Consider the following 18,738-nt stretch of genomic DNA (forward strand, 5'->3'; position numbering starts at 1 on the left):
TGACGCCATAGGTGTCTCAAGTTAGCAAACGCGGCCCGAGCCTTGCAGATTCGTGCATTCACCTCATCTGTCACACTACACTCAGAACTAATACAACTTCCAAAATACGTAAAACGCTCCACAACTTCCAGTATCTCTCGCTGGATTGTAAGGGGCCTGTTCAATGACTGCACGTCTACAAGCATGACCTTACACTTTGTGGGTGCAAAGTGCATACCAAAGGACGGGATGACTTTGGTCAGTTCATCCAAGAATACTTGCGCCTTTTCCTCCTCTTCGAACATGAGAATGATGTCGTCTGCATATTCCAGGTCGACAAGGTTTTCTCCTGAAAAATGTGTACTTCACTTGCGGTCGCGACTAGGGCTGATAGTAAACCAACCCACACACACCCGTGAATCGCACAATCATAAGTGACTTCTGCGACATTCGCCCTCGAGCGGTGCCAGACGTGCCGAAGGTTGTAACAGATGGTGAGTTCTGTTCGTAAGCCAAATGTAGGTGCCCAGTAATTCGGCTTTGGGGTCAAAGTTTGGACTAAGGAATTTCATCGTCATCGTGTCTGTTTAGATGCCCTACTGGTGTTATAACCCACGTGAACAGATGAGTGTACACCCTTGCTACGTCGGCTGCGATATCGCAACATAAACCGGCCGAGTAGCTCATCTGTCCCATCAGACGGTTATCCATATGTGGATTTGAGGCCTTAGGTAAGTCAGCCAGGGACCCGGAGCATTAGCTAGCGACAAGAAACTTCTAGGAGCTTCTGTTTCCCTTCTGTTATTCAGCCATTGTTACCTTGTGTATATTACAATTACAAAGTACAACTATAACGCTACAATGTCCGAAACTTCAGGTGAACTGGCCAACAAGTTGCACTTTATCTAAAAACCTTTGCTGTACTTCTGAAACTTAAACGATACATACCAGCAATTCAGTCCACGACGTGTGGTGTCTAGGTGCTACCAACCACAAGCAGCACTGATTTTTCGAGGCGCTGCGAGGGGCTCCACGGGTATTTGAGTGGACGTAAGCATCCACTCTTAGACCTCGCCTGATTAAGTACGTGTAAACAGCCGCCTCTATTATTCAACCATTCACTCCGCAGTTGTTTGTAGTAGTTGAAATAATAAGTGCCCTTTTTTACGGTCACTGTTTACGCACCGACCAGCAGGTACCCTCGTTAAAAGGAACGCTTTCAAAAAGGCCAACAACTCCTCTATTCACAACAAACTGAAGATATAATTTAACCACTGGGGGTCTCGGTGTACAATTCGCGGAAGACGAGAAGCAGGATGTAGCGGTAATGTGAGTGCCTTTTGCAACTTTGCACTAATCACCGGTTTTTCCGGCGCTTTGTTTTTGGTTCCGTGCGCTACTTAGTATCTCCCTACTATTGATCCACCATAACCACCGCAATCATTGATAGTAACACTAAATAACACTGGTAATTCACTGGCGCACAATTATGTTAACTTGCCCTGTAATTGAAAGGGCAGAATGGGATACAGAAGGGATCTAGAGCTAACCTACCGCAGACATCCGAAATGTCTACAGTTCTAAAACTTTAACAGACAATCTGGAGAGCCTGACAGCGTGAACATCCCTGACGTCAGTTAGATGGCATATTCTCCAACGTTTCCAGCCATGTAAATGTAGGGTCGTGTGGGAAATATCCCAAAGGGCGAACAGAACCAACACTACGACAGGGTTTAAGCCAATTGCAATTCAACAACTCTGTACAGTAAGCTAGTACGGTACCAGCATGTTGACGTGAAAGGAGCTATGCTAGCGGCATTCGATTTCGTTTAAACGACTTCTCCGATACGATCAATTAATCACTGGGTATAGTCGAGATCGTAAGTCGTGAATGATGCCGGGAAATCCATACAAGCAGGCAACAAGTACGACGGCGGATGCAGTTCTTTCAAGCGCCAAATAGTGAAGAGCCTAAGGAAAAACCAAGAGCTCGGTGAAAATCGAAAGCTCCGGAGATGGAGAAGGTTTTTCCTACCGGAGACAGCCGTTCCTGTATTAACAGATACGATCGACTGGCCCTAGGAGAGCAACGGTCAGTGAACCGATGAGCGGAGAAGATGGCTTATTAATTCACTTGCGAAAATTTCGACTGGAAAGATGGACCGAGCACCTCGAAGATCAGCTTAGCTGGCATTCTGTAACACAGCTTGTAGAGATACGACATACGGACGAATGGAATGTAAAACTTAGTCGTCTGTCCTGCAAGAGAATGCATCGATCACAATTTCACTCTCCAACAGAATCTGGAACAGCGACACTGTTTCCAGTGCCCAACAATGTCTATCTTCTTTTGTTTGAAAGCTGTATTTAACTATGTGGACCGTCAGGCACTATGGCGCTCTATGAAACAAAGATCATCCTCACAAATTCTTGACTCTCCTTAAGGCACTGTATACCAACTCCCGCGGGCGTATTAAGGTCTACGGGAGGCTGTCACCTGAGTTCGCCACATCAAGTGGTATCAGGCAGGACTTTCCTCCATCACCTTTCCTCTGCAACTCCGTCACTAATAGATTGTGGAAGACCCACTATCAGCCTCTAATACATGTGGGGTCGAAGTGATCCAAGGCCATTCGCCCACAGATATCAAGTGTGCAGACGACAAAGCTCATCTTGGATCTGACACCATGGTAATGCGAACTTTAAGTAATCCAAATAATTTTACCTCACTATTTAGCATGCGCTTCACACGTGTCAAGTTTAGTGTTGCTGCAAGGCTGGGTGGAATCGAACTTATGCTTGCAGATGAGTTGATTTTTGTCTACATTGGCAGCTGTACCGGTCTCGGTGGTCTCACAAAAAATGATATTTCCATCCGAATAGGGATGGCCAGAGTTGCCTTCATGAAGCTGCATGACCTGTGGCGTGGGCGTGACATCAGCTTGTGCGTCAAGTGTCGAGTTAACAATGCTGCGCGGCGCACCATATTACTATATAGATCAGAAACATGGTCGCCGCGCGCTGAGGAAATCAAGACATTCGGTGTTTGACAATCAATGTCTCCGAAGCACTCCCCTTATCTGGCGGGCACATGGGATCAGTAATACTGAAGTACGTCCAATGGTTGTCGGAAGAAATAACTAGTCCATGACTGATGAGCTTATCACACTCCATAGTTGCGCTGACTTGGCCACGTGAAGAGTGGAAACGAGCCACGGGGTCAAATGATGACCTGGCAGCCAAGTATGGAAGTCATTACGAACAAATTCAATAGCGCTCGTCATTGCGGCCTCGCTGGATGGAGACCCCAGGACAGGACACATCAATGGCTGAAAAGATTGTCAGACACGACTCAGTGGCGCCCCCAATGGCGCCCGTGCATTCCATCTATTGCCACCAATGCATAGCTTCCTCTCAATCTCCCCAATCAGAAGTCCACTGAAAACCCTGTATTTATGTATCATGTTTATCAGCTACCGCCTGCAATGCGTAGCTGCCTTACCGATCTCCAAAAACCATTGGTGAACGAGACTGTGGCAGCAAGAACCACTGTACGGCAAGTAAGCGGTTCTTACAGCTGATGATGATGGAGATGATGGCTTGTTTCACATTAGTATACGGGGGATTCTTAATGGGAAGACGTGAGCGCATCATACGCACCTTCGAAAAGCGCATAAAGCCGCGATGAACAAGCATATAATTCAAAACCATATAGTTCTTACAAAGCGGGCGACAGTAAGAAATTGACCCATACCACCTATAGTTAATGGCAAGGTTGTCTATCTGTGTATCAAGTTGTTTGGAGTGCAGGTGACTGCGGTTATTTCGGAAAGTAGCACTGCACAGAAGCCATCTGTAGCACATAACTGCAGCAGGTGCTCGCTGTTATCCGTGTGTCTCGATTGCAGTCCTAAGCGATCAGCAGCGCTAAGTCTACCTGATTGCACATTCATGTCCCCAGCAACCACGACATTAACTGAGCTAACAGTTCACCGTTACAAACCGCCGTAGAGACTGTCTTTAAGTAGATAAGAAATACAGCCTGTTGTGGCGTCAGCAGGTAAAATAAACACAGCGTTTGTCGGGGTGTTGACAGGGCACTCTTATACTGTTGCCAAACGAAAGGTACAGAGGCGAATATGGACAGACAACTATTCAGCAAGATATTATTCAACTCGGTGGCTTAGAACAATACCAACCCCAGCGGCTTCTAGATCAAGACAGGTGGACAATCGGAAACAAGTAGAAACCCATAGGGTCAGGCGACAATCATACTTGAGTCCTAAATCCTCGTTTCAGACAGACAGTAGACATCTGTGGAAAGCGGGTCCAGCATATATGCAAGAGCAGTTTGTTGTGTAGTTTGTTCCAAAGTGCGAACGTTAAAGATGGCCGGATGAATTGACCGACGGGGGTTGAAGGACGATTTCGAGGTGTCTGTGGCAGTGGCGGCCGGGTCAAACGTAGATATGGCAGCTAACGGTAGTGGGTGGCGAATGAGAATAGTTGAGAATAGTTCAACAGAGATGTCGCTAGAAATGTGGTGAGAAGAACGAATGTGTGAAAGTGTGAGGAGAGGCATCAGCGGTAGCCCGTTTTCGCCGCTGTATACAGCAAGGTGACCCTGCTGGTAACACAAAGCGACGGCCAATATAACATGAGATTACATGCAAATGTGGAACTCATGGTTGTACGTGGGTCCAATTGAAAAAAATAATGATCGCTCAGCTGTGGCACCATTTCGGTGCCTAAATACCATGCCACCCGCAGGAAGCGCTAGGGCTAGGATGTTGCCAGGTTGCTGAAGCCTAGATAGCGGAAGTCGAAAGGCAGAGGTCGGGTTCGAAGCACGCAACTTCTGGTCAGGAAATTCCAACTGTAACCACTGAGCCATCTAGCGGGTTGGGATACTGCCGAACTAGACAAAAGGACGATTAGGTTCCCCAACCAGTCTTTGGCGCAAACGCCCAACCACAAGGAGGGCAAGCGTAAGTGTCCGACGTATCTACATTTATGGGGAGCAACTTCCAAGACATGTTCCAAATCCCAACCAGGATACTCAAGAGACCAATGGATCAACCCGATATGAGGCTCCATGAGTATCACACGTACACTCCTCAGCCATCATCATCATCATCGACGGCATGACATCAGTGTTCAACATCGATACTTCGATGCCGTAAAACCACAGTTTATTTGAAAGCTTTGTTGTGCTAGCTTACAACAATCATTCCGAAGTGCTTACACCTCCCAACACTCGTTCAGGCAATCCGGTAGAAACTGATAACAAGATCACCACTGACATCGGTTGGCAACCACATCTTGCACCGTCTCCAATCAGGCGCAGAGGAACATGTGGTCCCCATCCTGGAAGGCGAGTAGTACATACTCCTCCACCAAGTCAAGGGTTGGCCACCTCTCTGTTTACACCACTCTGAATTCGACATGGATAACAGCACTCTCTTCGGCAAACGATGGTTAGGCATACGCAATACATGTCCCAACCAACGAGGCTCCTGGTGTTGGACACATTCTTCAATGGAAGTACCCGTTGCACAACCGAAAACTCGCTTTCCAGCTGCCTCGTCATGGATACACCGACACCAACCCATACGAGCTATGGTTCCAAGATAACGAATGTTGAACACCTGAAGACGTCTCAGTTCCGCTGCTCGAACAGGTCAAGTCTCACAGCCATAGAACAACATATCCCGCACTATAGCCTGATACACAAAGATATACCACTTTGGCACCATAGGCGTCTCATATTAGCAAACGCGACCCGAAACTTGTAGATTTGTGCATTCACCTCATCTGTCACACTACAATCAGAACTAATAAAAACTTCCAAGATACGTAAAATGCTCCACGACTTACAGTGCCTCCCCCTGGACTGTAAGTGGCGTGTCCAGTAACTGCATGTCCAGGAGCATGAGCCTGCACTCTGTGGGTCCGAAATGCATACCAAAGGACGGGATGACTTCGGTCAGTTCATCACTTACGCCTTCTTCTCCTCTCCAAAGATGAAAACGATGTCGTCTACATATTCCAGATCGACAAGGTTTCCGTCATACACTACTAAAACACCAGGTTTTTGGAGACCCCCCAGCGTTCGTCTCATGATTTCATCGACCACGAAGTTAAACAGGAATGGGGAGAGTGGGCATCTCTGACGGACATCACTTTACGTGACGAAACTTTTGAAGAGCTCGCCGCATAATCTCACATGTCCGGAAGTCTGGGAATACAAAGAGCTTATATGTTCACGAACTTACGGGGGATTCCTTGGTGAGCAAGCGTTTCAAGCAGAACAGACCGGTCAATCGAGCCAATGCGCCTTGGAAATCTGGGAACACTAGAATTGCGGGTCGCTTATACGTATGGCGTTGTTCTAGCACCTGACAAAGTTTGAAGATCTGGTCAAAGCAACCTCTACCAGGCCGGAATCACGCTTGCTGCTCTCGAGTCCGTGTTTCACGAGCCTCCGTAGGGCGACGAAGCACAATTGACGCCAACAGTATCGTTGCGACCGGGGTCAAGCTAACTCCCCTGTGGTTGCCGCTGACTAACACCGCTCACTATCACCGACTCTCCTCAGTTGTCCGGGACAGACCCATTTTCCCAAATGTAACCAAACTTATCAGACAAGTGCTGACTGAGAACTTTACCCCCATCTTTGAACAATGCGGTTGGGAGGTCATCCGGACCAAGCGCTCGGTGGCGCTTAAGGGAACATATGCAGTCATAAACCTCCAAGGCCGTAGGCGGTTACACGTTCACCGCCCAGGGTTCTACGTCACCTGTGGGCTCCAGATAGGTGCCAGCTTTCGGTCATGACAATTGTTGCTCGAAGTATTCGTCCCATCTGTCGAGGCGTTCTTCTTTATTCAAGATGTTCACTCCGTTCCTATTCTTAATGGTTCCGTTCACAGGTGGTTTCCGGGGACCGATGGCACGGATCGACTGAAACAATCTTCGGGCAGTACCGGCTTTCTGGGTCTCTTCTTCGACAAACAGACACCGGTCAATGCAAAGCGCGTCCAGTGTGAGAGCAAATGCAGCTTGTTGTCCTGCTTGTTTCATAATGAGGACATTGAATACGGCCAGATAGACTGGGTATCGAATGATTGGAGACTGATTTGTAGATACCTGAGGATGTCGGTGCCATTTGATGAGCAGACGATGCACGCAAAATTGATGCAAGACGAACGGAGTCACCAGTCCTAAGTGCTCGGCCTACAGGAGAATTATTAATGGAATGGGGAGAGGAAGAAAAAGTGTGTGAAAGAAAAAGAAGGGAGGCGCCAGCAGTAGCCTGCTGCTGCTTATCCGCCCTGCCGTGTACAGCGAGAAAGGCGACCCGGCTGATGGCACCGCGCAACGGTCAATGTTGCATGAGTTTATCTGTATACGTAAGTTCGTGGTTGTACGCGGGCTGGGATACTGTCAGGGCACCCACACACAGACAGGACGATTAGGGTCCTTAACAAAAGCCTTTTGCTCAAAAGCAAGGCAGCAGTTTTTGGCTTGAAATGCAAGTACATTACCGGTTCTACGGAACAAGTGCCCACATGTTCCAACTCCCAACATGGTTTGTCAGACCTCTAACCATTGACCAGCCTGGTATGAGGCTCTGAGTGTCGCCGGACACCCCCAGTATAGCTCAATGGGTCGCTGAGGTGCGCACGTCACACCACGGTAAAGTTCAGTCTATTCGTGACAGACTCCCCAGTATAGGTCGGGGGTATGGATGTGCACAAACCATCAAACCGTGGTAAGATCCAATCTCTTCATGATGACAGCACTCATTTAGTTCGTGGTCGCGGGCTGGGATACTGTCAGGGCACCCACACACAGACAGGACGATTAGGGTCCTTAACAAAAGCCTTTTGCTCAAAAGCAAGGCAGCAGTTTTTGGCTTGAAATGCAAGTACATTACCGGTTCTACGGAACAAGTGCCCACATGTTCCAACTCCCAACATGGTTTGTCAGACCTCTAACCATTGACCAGCCTGGTATGAGGCTCTGAGTGTCGCCGGACACCCCCAGTATAGCTCAATGGGTCGCTGAGGTGCGCACGTCACACCACGGTAAAGTTCAGTCTATTCGTGACAGACTCCCCAGTATAGGTCGGGGGTATGGATGTGCACAAACCATCAAACCGTGGTAAGATCCAATCTCTTCATGATGACAGCACTCATTTGGTTCGTCTCGACCCCGATCTGGCTAGAATACTGGGACTACAAAGTAATGCGGATGACGAGGATTAGTTGCAGATCGAATGGGATTGGGTTGAAGAGGCTATGCTCTCAGCTTTCAGAACTACGTGTCCAGACTGTCGGATTATACTTAATGAACAGTATGCATAATAGGGATCAGCAGATATCATTGCTGTTAGAGGGGCGAGATGGCTCAGTGGTCAGAACGCGAATTTACTGACCAGAATGTCCGTGGTTCGAACCAGACCTCTACCTCTCGACTTGCCCTGTCTAGGCTTAGGCGACCTGGTAGTACACCAGCCCTCGTGCCTCCGTGCAGCATGACAGCTAGGCACCGAAAGGGTGTTACAGCTGAACGATCTAGCCAGATCAGGTTGGTAACCTTGAGCTACCGAAACTTATCGAAGTTGACGAACGGATTTGGTCTGCTTTAGGATGCGCAATGCTGGTGGAAAGGAAGTGACAACCAGTACTGCGCAATGGTAATCTTTTATTGAGACTTTGAATCGGTAACTGACAGCCACATGGTCCAGTTGGGTCCATGACTGGCTTGTGGCTTTCAAGTAACCCGATCTGGGCGTGTAAGCCAAGTTTGTACTGACCCGAAACCGATAACGTTTAGCGCACAACTGAAGATGCCCCCTCGTCCCATTATCCGCCGGCTGAACATAGGCTCCGAAGCCACCACCTAATTTTGCATCTCCCGAGCTTAGTCAACCAATCACCGCTGCCTTTCGGTTAAAACTATGAGCCCTAGACTTGCATTGGGAATCCTAATAATGCTCCTGTCTAGGTATGTGCACTTCGGTAGCATCCCACCCAAAAAATTGCACATCTACTAATAGTCACACGTCACATGGATCGTCGAGTGATGCCATCAGACTTACCAGCTGCATACGACAGCATGGATACGCAAAACGGGATGCTTCTGATGAGTCCTTACTTGCTCATTCACAAGTTCATTCTTTCCACCTTCCTCACTCTACAAAAACCGGTAATGACTAAGCATTCCGGTGCGGATGACTTAGTGGTTACAGCGCGAATTTACTGACCGAAAGGTCTGTGGTTCGAACCCGATCTCTGCCTCTCGACTTCCCTTGTCTAGGCTTGGGTAACCTGGCAGTGTCCAAGCCCTCGGGTGGGACAGGCAGCCGCATGGCAGCTCGGCACCGAAAGGGGGCTACAGCTGAATGATTCCGGTGGGGAGGAGGACCAGGCAGTAAAGTAGGTGGCGGGTCAAGTCCCAGGTACTTCGTTTGCCGACGAGATTCACCACAGAGGAGACAGCGAGCTGAGCCCCAATTGGATAAAATAGATATATTTCCCAAGAATCGTCTCGTCTTTCGAGAGGAGTGAGTCGGAGTGGCCCAGTCCGCAGGCGCACCGGACCTCCATGATGTGCTGGTAGGACAGCCAGAAGTGATGGAAACGAGGTAATTACTGATAATGAGCACCGACAGTTGGAAAATATCGTGCCGAATGGCTTGGATCAACGGTTGGCTATCTGGTGCACACTTCAAAAGAATGGTAAAGTGGAGAGGCGATAGTCCAGTTTGCGCCTGTATTTTATGACTGTTTGTTGCTACTTAATCACCCAAACCAGGAGACAGGTTATCAACTACGTGTCTACGTAGTGGCTCACGTATGGGTCTAGTGAACCCATTGACAAATGTGCGATTCAACGAAGCAAAATGGATCAACATACCACAAACAAAAACGTACCTTGATATTCTTCATCCAAAATTTTCGCTTCAGCTTCCCTGCGCTCGCTTCGAACTGTGAAGCACCCGCCTGCAAAACGTCTACCAAAGCTTATAATTCCATTGTACTTCTTACCAGCGCGATCGTCTAGTTGTGACAGTTTCTGATCGCGCTCTAGTACTTTCTCCACGTTTGTCCGCATTATGTCAACAACCTGGGAGGTTGGAAATAAGATTAAAATTGAAAACTACTTCATCCACTTGTGCTTGTGTTTGCTGAAGCCGTTTGTTGGCAGGTAATTGACGTGGAGTTTCGCTTTGTCTGAAAAAAATTGTCAACTAAACGGAGTATATTACCCAGCATCTCCTGGTACATTAGATACTACCGGCATCGACCTGAAAGTGATATAAGTACGAAAGGAAAAACACACATTGCGTGTGGGCGACCGCCTTAGGTTAACCAAAACACTCCAACGCACAATTGGTATGTTGTGGAGGCCGACCCTTCTGATTGGCCGATTCAGTTCAGTATTCGGTATTCAGTTCACGTCTTTCGCAAACCCACTGCAGAATCATGGGAGCCCAAACTCTTTGGGTATCCACGTCGGGCAGTGGGAAAGTCGGGCTAGTAGCAGTACGGTGGGAGGAAAATTTGCTGGGGAAGCGAACGTTCACAGCACTTATAACTGCGGCGGGCAGTCATGGGGGAATATGCAAGTACGTGTTAGTATGGGAAGAGATGACCGCAGAATGTGCCTCCTGTTTGCCATTTATTATGCGTAAGCAGTTTTTCAAAGACCGGGATTATTATCTTTGCTCTTGTTAGGGACGGGTAAAAAGGGGATGAATACATTGCTGGAAGGTGAAGGTAGACTTCGTGTCAAAACGGAGCTGGCACCACCGAAGGGAAGCGGCTAACATCCGTCCAGTGGAAGACCTTGAGCTCATAAGCACACATGCTGGTTGTGTGAGGAGGAGTGAAAAAAATGAACGGACTGCTGCTGAGGACTATGGGTTTGCCGAATCAACGGCGGAGTTAACGGCACAGGATTCGAGAGCTAATGTCCAACTATTCAACCTACGCGGTTGTATTTTAATGGCCCTACATTCCATAGTAATGTTTTATCGCACGCAAACAAGATTACCTACATTTGGCTGCACTAACATGGATGAGGTCCGGGGAAAATGGTGAAAATCAAGCTTTCTTGAAAGCTTGAATAGGAGGGGGTGAATCGGGTTATGATTGTCACGGACATTACAGAGAAATTAGAATTTATGTGTAAAAGAACAAGCTGTGTGAAGCTTCATGCACCCAGATGTTAGAATGGGGACTCAAGAGGGCTTCACTTTTCCCGCTAAAAGGTTTATTCGCTCGAATTTCTTTTTGTATGCGGTACGCGATAGTAAGGGCCCGAGAAAGCAACTGAAATCACCCCGATATAGCGAATTCAGATAAGCATATTTGGCATTAGTTAGACGTGCGAAAGATGCACATTTTAATTAACACCCAAATGCTGAGCTAGCCGCAGCAGAAAGTTTTGGACAATGAAGGTTTTTTGGAACCGTAAAGCGGCGGAGAAACAGAGCAGATCGTGGGACTGTCGCCAAAATACCTTGAAAATATGTGGCTACTTAAACAGGGAGGGACAACAGATTGCGGGAGATATTATACGAACTGCATGCAGCGAGAATTTGCTGACTGTGGTGCCGATCTTTGTTCACTGCCGGTGATCTCGTGTCCTATCGTAGAGAAGAAACGAGGGGATGGCCTGTGTCAAGGAGCCATGATTATTGAGATGGCATACTCCCGGCAATTCGCTACCAAACGGCATCCGGAAGGTCAGCTGGATTTTTCCACCAAACTTTGAGGCAAATTCCGGGCAGCGGTGAGGGCAGAGGGTTGAAGAAACTAATGAACAGCTAAGTCTCTGAGATGTCATCTGAGGAATTCTACTGCAAACCTCGAATGATGATTCGAGGAAGGTATATTGTTGGGCTCGATCGTTTTCACTTCCTAAAAGGCTGTAACCAACGAGGAAGGGTCCAAAGGTTAAAACACCGAAATATTTAATTCGAGATTCGACCAGAATTCTTCTAGAAAATCCTTCAAACAAGGTACCGTGAACACCCTTTTTGGATTTGACACCAATTGATCCCTGCAAGAGAGAGCTAGACCAAGGAGGGTCGGGAGGGGATAAAGCCGCGTTTCGTGTGATTCAGGCAACAGGATCAGTCAGTCCTTAGTTTTGAATGCTTGCCTCCGATTTGACAACAGGTTGTTTCACGAAAGGGCGCCTTGAACGACATTTTGCACGGTAGAGTAATCGTGGAGGGGCATTTTCCGGCAACTTCAGAATGCACAACGCTTGAGCCTGAGGGTCCATATGGGTCCGGGTGAGAGTACCAGACGAATTCCAACGGTCAGAAGAATTTGGGCGTGAGAAATTTTTGAACGTAGTTGTGACTTTCGAACGAACTGTGTAGGTGTCCACATTTCTATACTTCGAGGAATACTTGGGAGATTAGTTCAGTCGCTAGGTCGTCGAAGGATTTTGACCCGCCTGGTTGGCTCATATTGGAAGACAGCAATGGCCTAAACTTCCACAGGGTTTGCGCATATCGGAGAAAGAACTCGAGTCGTTGTAGCCATCGATGGGCTTTGGACCTTATTCTCCATTGTGGTGAGATTTGGCTTCCAAGACAGTAGCACCGGTATTAATCTTTATTAACCCAGCGCCGAGTGCCGTGAGTATCCTGGTTGAACTTAGCATTTATAAAATACGGCGCGCCAAACCAAGTCTGAGATACCCGGGCTGTTTGCTCTAGGATTGGGTGAACGTAAGGTTGAAGTGAACTGGGCTTCAGAGGACTTCGTGTTGATCTGATGATAGTACGAATAAAGATGACCGGCATACACATTTACGACCGTTCACCCCGGAAAAGTATCACTGGTAAAGTGAAATTAGTGAAAACCCTATCTCCGGTGAGTAGTGTCAGTGGCAACTGACCCCATCCTCAGTATCAATCGCATCTTGAATATGAGGCTGGTGTCCATTTCTGAAGGCAGTAGGATGCTTTGTGTTTTTTATGTCGTCTATTAGAAGGGACGTTTCGGAGGCAAACCTCAAAGTGAGACTAGAAAGAAGTCGTAATTTATCATTTAAATTCTGGAAAAATGTAGCCCCCAAGCATCAGCCACGGCGAACTGGAAATAGGATACAAGAGCTCGGTAGGAAAACAACACCGCTGATGGTAAACATTTGCACACCCACGAAGGGCTAATCACTATGGGTTTTTCCAGGTTACCATTGAGTGAGCAACAAGAAATGGATAAATGAACCTGGTGTGTGACATGATTGCCCAGGGCTAGGGGCACACATCCGCAGAATAGCCCCGGAAGGAATCATGCATTCTGACATTGCCCAATATGGATGATTCCTCTGAGTTGGTCGTGTATGTTGTTGGAAAAAGTCACCCAAGGGAGTAGTACGTTTGCACACGAGTTACGTGGGGCCTTGTAATTCTCGGATTTGTCATGAATGATTTGCACTCAGTGTTTGTTTGACAAGTCAATATGCTTACTTAGGTTGAATGAATACGAAATAAGGCGGAATAAGGATAAGTAGAAGGCAAAACACATTTGTAGGGGAGTTAGGCTTAGAAGAGTTTTCGTTGTGGGTGGAAGGGTATGAGATTGACATTTAGCACAACACATTTTGGGAAGTTGGTGGCAGCTGTGTGGGTTATTACCCCTGAGAATGGTTTGTTATCCCGGATGACCCGTCCTGAGTGTGCGAAGAGCTACCATGAAATAAGGATGGCTTTGGGTGGGCGTCGGATAAAGGGGCAAAGAGGTTGTGACCCTCTGTTCACTTGGTAGGGAGACTTGATCAGGTTCCGGATTTTCCCGTGTTTGAGGACTCAGGGGAGGGATCGTTTTAACACAAGATTTGTGAACACAGTTTGCTGCTAGCACCGACTTTCCAGGGCATTCAGAAAACACCGGTGAATTGCCAGTGAATTAACAAAATCCCTGACTGGGGCGTAACTTTACAGACACGGAGCGTCGGGGGATGATTTCACAGACGATAAGATGCGGATGGATCTGGAAGATTGGGGAAAATCCTTCGATTTCGTATCACATGGAGCAGAGAGGAGAAGAAGGTTCTTGATATGGCGGTTAGAGCCAATGAGATTTTGCATTATAACGCACAGAATGCACCGGATGTAACCTTATTGCACCTTGCAACAACACAACCAAGTAGAAGAGCAATCTAGATATGATTCGGACGGTTGTTACGGTCACCTTGGGCAGGTAACTCGTGGGCATCAGAGCAATGAACTCGGAAATGATTAGACTCGTCCAGCAAAATCCCCGACAGTTGAAAACCTGGGCCTATGAATATAAGCAATATCCTATCTACGGAACGAGTTACCTCGAATAGTTGTGCTGATGGCTCCCTGTATGTAGATTAGTTAATGCCCTACTGGAACCCGAAAATTCGTTATATGAACGGAAAAAACGGGGAGCACTAACAATGTCAGCTTGTTGAGTAAAATTATTACAATAGCTACATATGCGAACAAGAGGCTTATCGTATTGCAGATACAGGACGGTAAATCCTGTTGCAAGTCCGGACGCACGGTTTGTGCACTAACAAGTCAGCTTGTTGAGTAAAATTATTACAATAGCTACATATGCGAACAAGAGGCTTATCGTATTGCAGATACAGGACGGTAAATCCTGTTGCAAGTCCGGACGCACGGTTTGTGTTTTCTTCGCTGTTGTAACAGTCACACGTATTCCATGACTATCCGTGATTGAGGCGCCGCAAGAACTGAGCGGCTATGCTCCGAGTTGGGTGACGTGCATAGCTCTGTTGATTTGTGTTGCGTTGCTTTGCTGTTATCCTATGTGTAGGAACTTTGCGTGTGTGTGAGCTTCAGCAAATGACTCTTTTTTATCTTATCCGACGGTAGACAATCGATATCAGATGAGTCACCCTTGTTTCGCTTATCGGTCGGGTAGGGAAAAAAGGCGAGTCTTAGGATTTATGGCTTGACTGTGAGCTGTGCATCCAGGTTAGTCACAATTCTGTGACATGAATTTTGAGTGTAAGAAAAAACAGATCATGTAATCTGACGATTGGCGGTGAGCTGCACAGTCACGCATTTGGTGAAGGGATGGCTACAGATTACAACAGTAGGGTGAACTAGCAAAACTTACCTCGAAACCAGAATAGGTCGAGGGCCCCGTTCAATTAAAACTCCTCCGGTATCTGCAAGGAAGAATCTGTTGAGGTCTTGTTGAACATGTACAGTAGTATATTTTTAATGATACCGTAATATCATAAATAGGATTTATCGATCATTTTCTCGAATTAGCGAGCATCACTGAAGCTCGAAAATCAGATTATCGTAATAGTCACGGTTAGCTCCTGTTGGATGCCTTGCCGTGAACCATTCTTTGTTTGGAACTGACAGCACTGACACAGTGAATTACATGCTATAGTTTTACATTTTTGTTAATTTCGTGTAATTGCTTCCAGGGACGCTATGAAATCTTTCCGGTGTTTCGGAAGCTTTAACTCAACCTACCATCATGTGTCCTTTGCCCATCCTCACATAAGCCCCCCCCACATTTTGTTCAACGGAGACCCTTTGATTGGATCAGCCAAGTGAGCTAAAAATACTTCAGCTCCATGTCCAATTCACACTCTCATCGCCTGTAGCAACTGGCACAACGGCAAACCACTTTGCTCGCTACCTCAACGACTGTCTTCACCTTTCCAAAGTGACGCAACAACACTCGCCCTAGCCTTGCGAGTGCTGATCGTGTGACGCTCCTTGCAAACACGAAGCACAACATTTTGCATCGGCATCTTACTGTACTGCACGCGCGCAGGGTAGGTGCCCATTATTGCTGATTTGTTGTGTGGTCATATTATATGGGCAACCCCAGACAGTCCTTGGTTGCTAGGTCGGCTAACAAAGGCCTACACATTTATAGGTACATTCGACTTGCTGTCATGTCCTTTAAATCGTTTTTCTATTGAAAACCGCTTTATCTGCTGCCCCCGGCATTCACCAGAGGCTACTGTTCTCATCCCCATTCCCTAATTCTCAAGCTTCGAACTTTGGTAGTAGATCCTGCAAACGCTCTACGTGGCACTCAATCATTCGTTATAGCTGGTCCCCGGTTGACAAACACATTTTTTCCGAATGAATTGGAATATCTCGCCACCTGGTTTTATCTGTGTCAGTCCTCTTGTCTTACCCAGATCCAGCCGCCAGAGAAGTTCGCTTTTTGTCCGACTACCGCAACACTGACGCCCGGGGCTGACTGACGGGGCTGTCCAGAGCCAAAGTAAATCAGTACACTACCATCTTCATTCAGATGGCATTCAGGCAAATATTTTCCCCACCTTCGCCATTCACCTCTCGTTCACTCGAGCCCGTAATTACAAATGCGAACACAGTTTTCACCCGGCCAAAACCTCCTCTGAGTTCGTTCACTGATCTTTTCATTCGGATTCAACTAACTATCACCCCACCGCAAATAACCTTCACAACATACTACACTGCAATGTCTACTAAGTTCAATTTAAACAACAGTTTTGAGACAACAATTGCCACTCGTCTTGATTTAGAAATCGTCAATCTCCATTTTACCTCTTGCAACCCTCGTCATTTGCTTAAAAACCCGAGGTCATTGTTGGCTGCAGCGATTTTTCAGCTTCAGTTTAAGTCAACCGGTTTCATCATTGAACTAGTTGTACTTCATGCACGTTGTTCTCAGTTTTTTACACAAATGTGGTGACTTTACACGTGAAAAGTGTGTCTGATCGGTTGTATTCTCCTCCAGTTGTGTCGTTGCCCGCAGACCTCAAGTTTGAAAAACCCGAATATGCTTTGCTTGACACAATCCGTACAAGTTGTGAGATAGACCTATTACGTGTGAGTTCGTTCGCCCAACAGCAAAACCTGTTGGCTAATCGCAGTATGTCTTGTTTTAAAAGGTTGAAGGCGCAGGAAACTATGGATAGGCTGCATTCATGTAGATGCCTTACCTTGTATCTTGGGTCCCCATGGTCAACATGTTTGGCACCGACATTACAGGAATTTGTTTTACGCGTTATTCCAACAATATGTAAGTGCATTCTGGAAAAATGCTGGCTAGACAATGAGGTTAAGGAGTTGCATGCACAATTTAAAAACAAATATGTCCTCATTTTGTAGAGGTTGATATTCGCTTACATAATATTAAACTTGATGGAAATAACTATTCCTCAGATGCCAACGTTTAGCGAAACAAGTCGGTGTGTCACTGAGCCCAGAATAACTGACTCCACTGAGCCGAGACAAACATTACATTTGTTACCCAACATTCTCGACCACCGGCGAATGGTCGCTTAATGCTGACGGTGGTTATTTTCTCAGGGGAATGTACCCCCGTGTGATCAATGAATAATCGCATTTGTGACTCAGCGTTTTCAGTAGAAGAGTTTTATACGCCCTCCTGTTAAGTTGTTCCCACAGGCCAAACGTAACGCCTGTGGCCTGAAAGTGTGAATGAGTGATATAATTTACCTGGAAACATTTGATGATGGGCGAATGACCTGGGAAAGGGCCTATGCATGATACTTCTCATTGTCTGTAAAATAATCGATTCTGAGTACCAAGAGGACGTGAATACAAAAGAGCAATTTTGCCTGAGAGAAGGAGCAATTATTTTTACCAGCGATGGTGGCAAGCATCTGAGGACATTTACGAAGTTTTACCGGAAACTGAGTAATCAGCAGAGATTCGTCACACCTTGAAGGTTTTGATACAGTTGTATCGAAGTCCCAGGGGTATGATCTCAAGTGCCTCATAACAAAAGAAATTGAGATGTAGGCATTTGTCAAACGTATTTTGGAACGTTTATCATCTATTACGTTGACAATGAAATTCCCCACGTTCATTCTGTCCCCATATGTAACCCCGTCCCTGTTTTGCGTTCAGTGTATATATAGGAACTGGCGTTCGTCATCTATTACTTGACAATGAAATTCCCCACGTTCATTCTGTCCCCATATGTAACCCCGTCCCTGTTTTGCGTTCAGTGTATATATAGGAACTGGCGTTCGTTCGTCCTTACTACTTCACCTTTTTGCGGTTGAGGTCATCCGGCTGTTTGTAGCCGGCTTTGCACGTGTGACTGTCGCACATGGGTGCCTGTTGTCTCCCTTGCTTTGTACTTTTGTAGTCCAAGTGGACCGTTTGTTTTGGACGCGTATCTACTGTCGAGGTTTGCTTTCTTTGTGACTTTCTCTTACACTAATAGTACCGCATACAAGCCCAGCTTCAACTTTGTTTTGCTTACCCGGAGGTTCTGGTATTACGCGTCACTCGAAGATACCGTTCGACCGTTGAAGTACTCGACAACTTACGCCATCTTGTTCGAAATGAGGATGTCAACTTTTGGAACAATTTTGAAAGAAACCAGATCCAAGGACGCGGAAACGATTGAAGCTGCGAAGGAAACCACTGCAATGCAGTTTGCTTCGTGCCCCGGTTCTTGTAAGTCACTATGCGCTTCTAGTTGTAAACGTAGTGTAGCCAAGAAAGCTTTAAGGGTTGCTCAGCTTCAGGAGTGTCGGGTTAAGCGAGCGATCGTGCTCCAGCGGGCTCTCTTATGGGCACATAGCAAAACTGAGTCAGCTAACATTGAGCTGGAGGCACATGAGGACTCACTAGATGAAGTCTGGGAACCAGTGGCCTCAGGTGAGCGATTGATGGGGTACATGAAACAATGTCAGATAAATGAAAAACCTCTATGATATGCCAGTGATATCAGA

General features: G+C 46.8%; 1 protein-coding gene across 1 annotated transcript in view; it reads right to left on the reverse strand.

The window, feature by feature from the left end:
* The window catches only part of T265_09182 (hypothetical protein), a gene marked incomplete at both ends in the record, with an annotated part of 27,129 nt that extends 10,117 nt beyond the window's left edge, over positions 1-17,012 (reverse strand). The window contains 3 exons of the mRNA XM_009175193.1: positions 9,921-10,113; positions 10,151-10,220; positions 16,969-17,012. Coding sequence (XP_009173457.1) covers positions 9,921-10,113; positions 10,151-10,220; positions 16,969-17,012 — 307 coding nt within the window. The remainder of the gene's footprint in view (positions 1-9,920; positions 10,114-10,150; positions 10,221-16,968) is intronic.
* Between the last annotated feature and the right edge of the window lie 1,726 nt (positions 17,013-18,738).

The sequence above is a fragment of the Opisthorchis viverrini genome, assembly GCF_000715545.1.
Source record: "Opisthorchis viverrini unplaced genomic scaffold opera_v5_261, whole genome shotgun sequence".
Lineage (NCBI taxonomy): Eukaryota > Metazoa > Platyhelminthes > Trematoda > Opisthorchiida > Opisthorchiidae > Opisthorchis > Opisthorchis viverrini.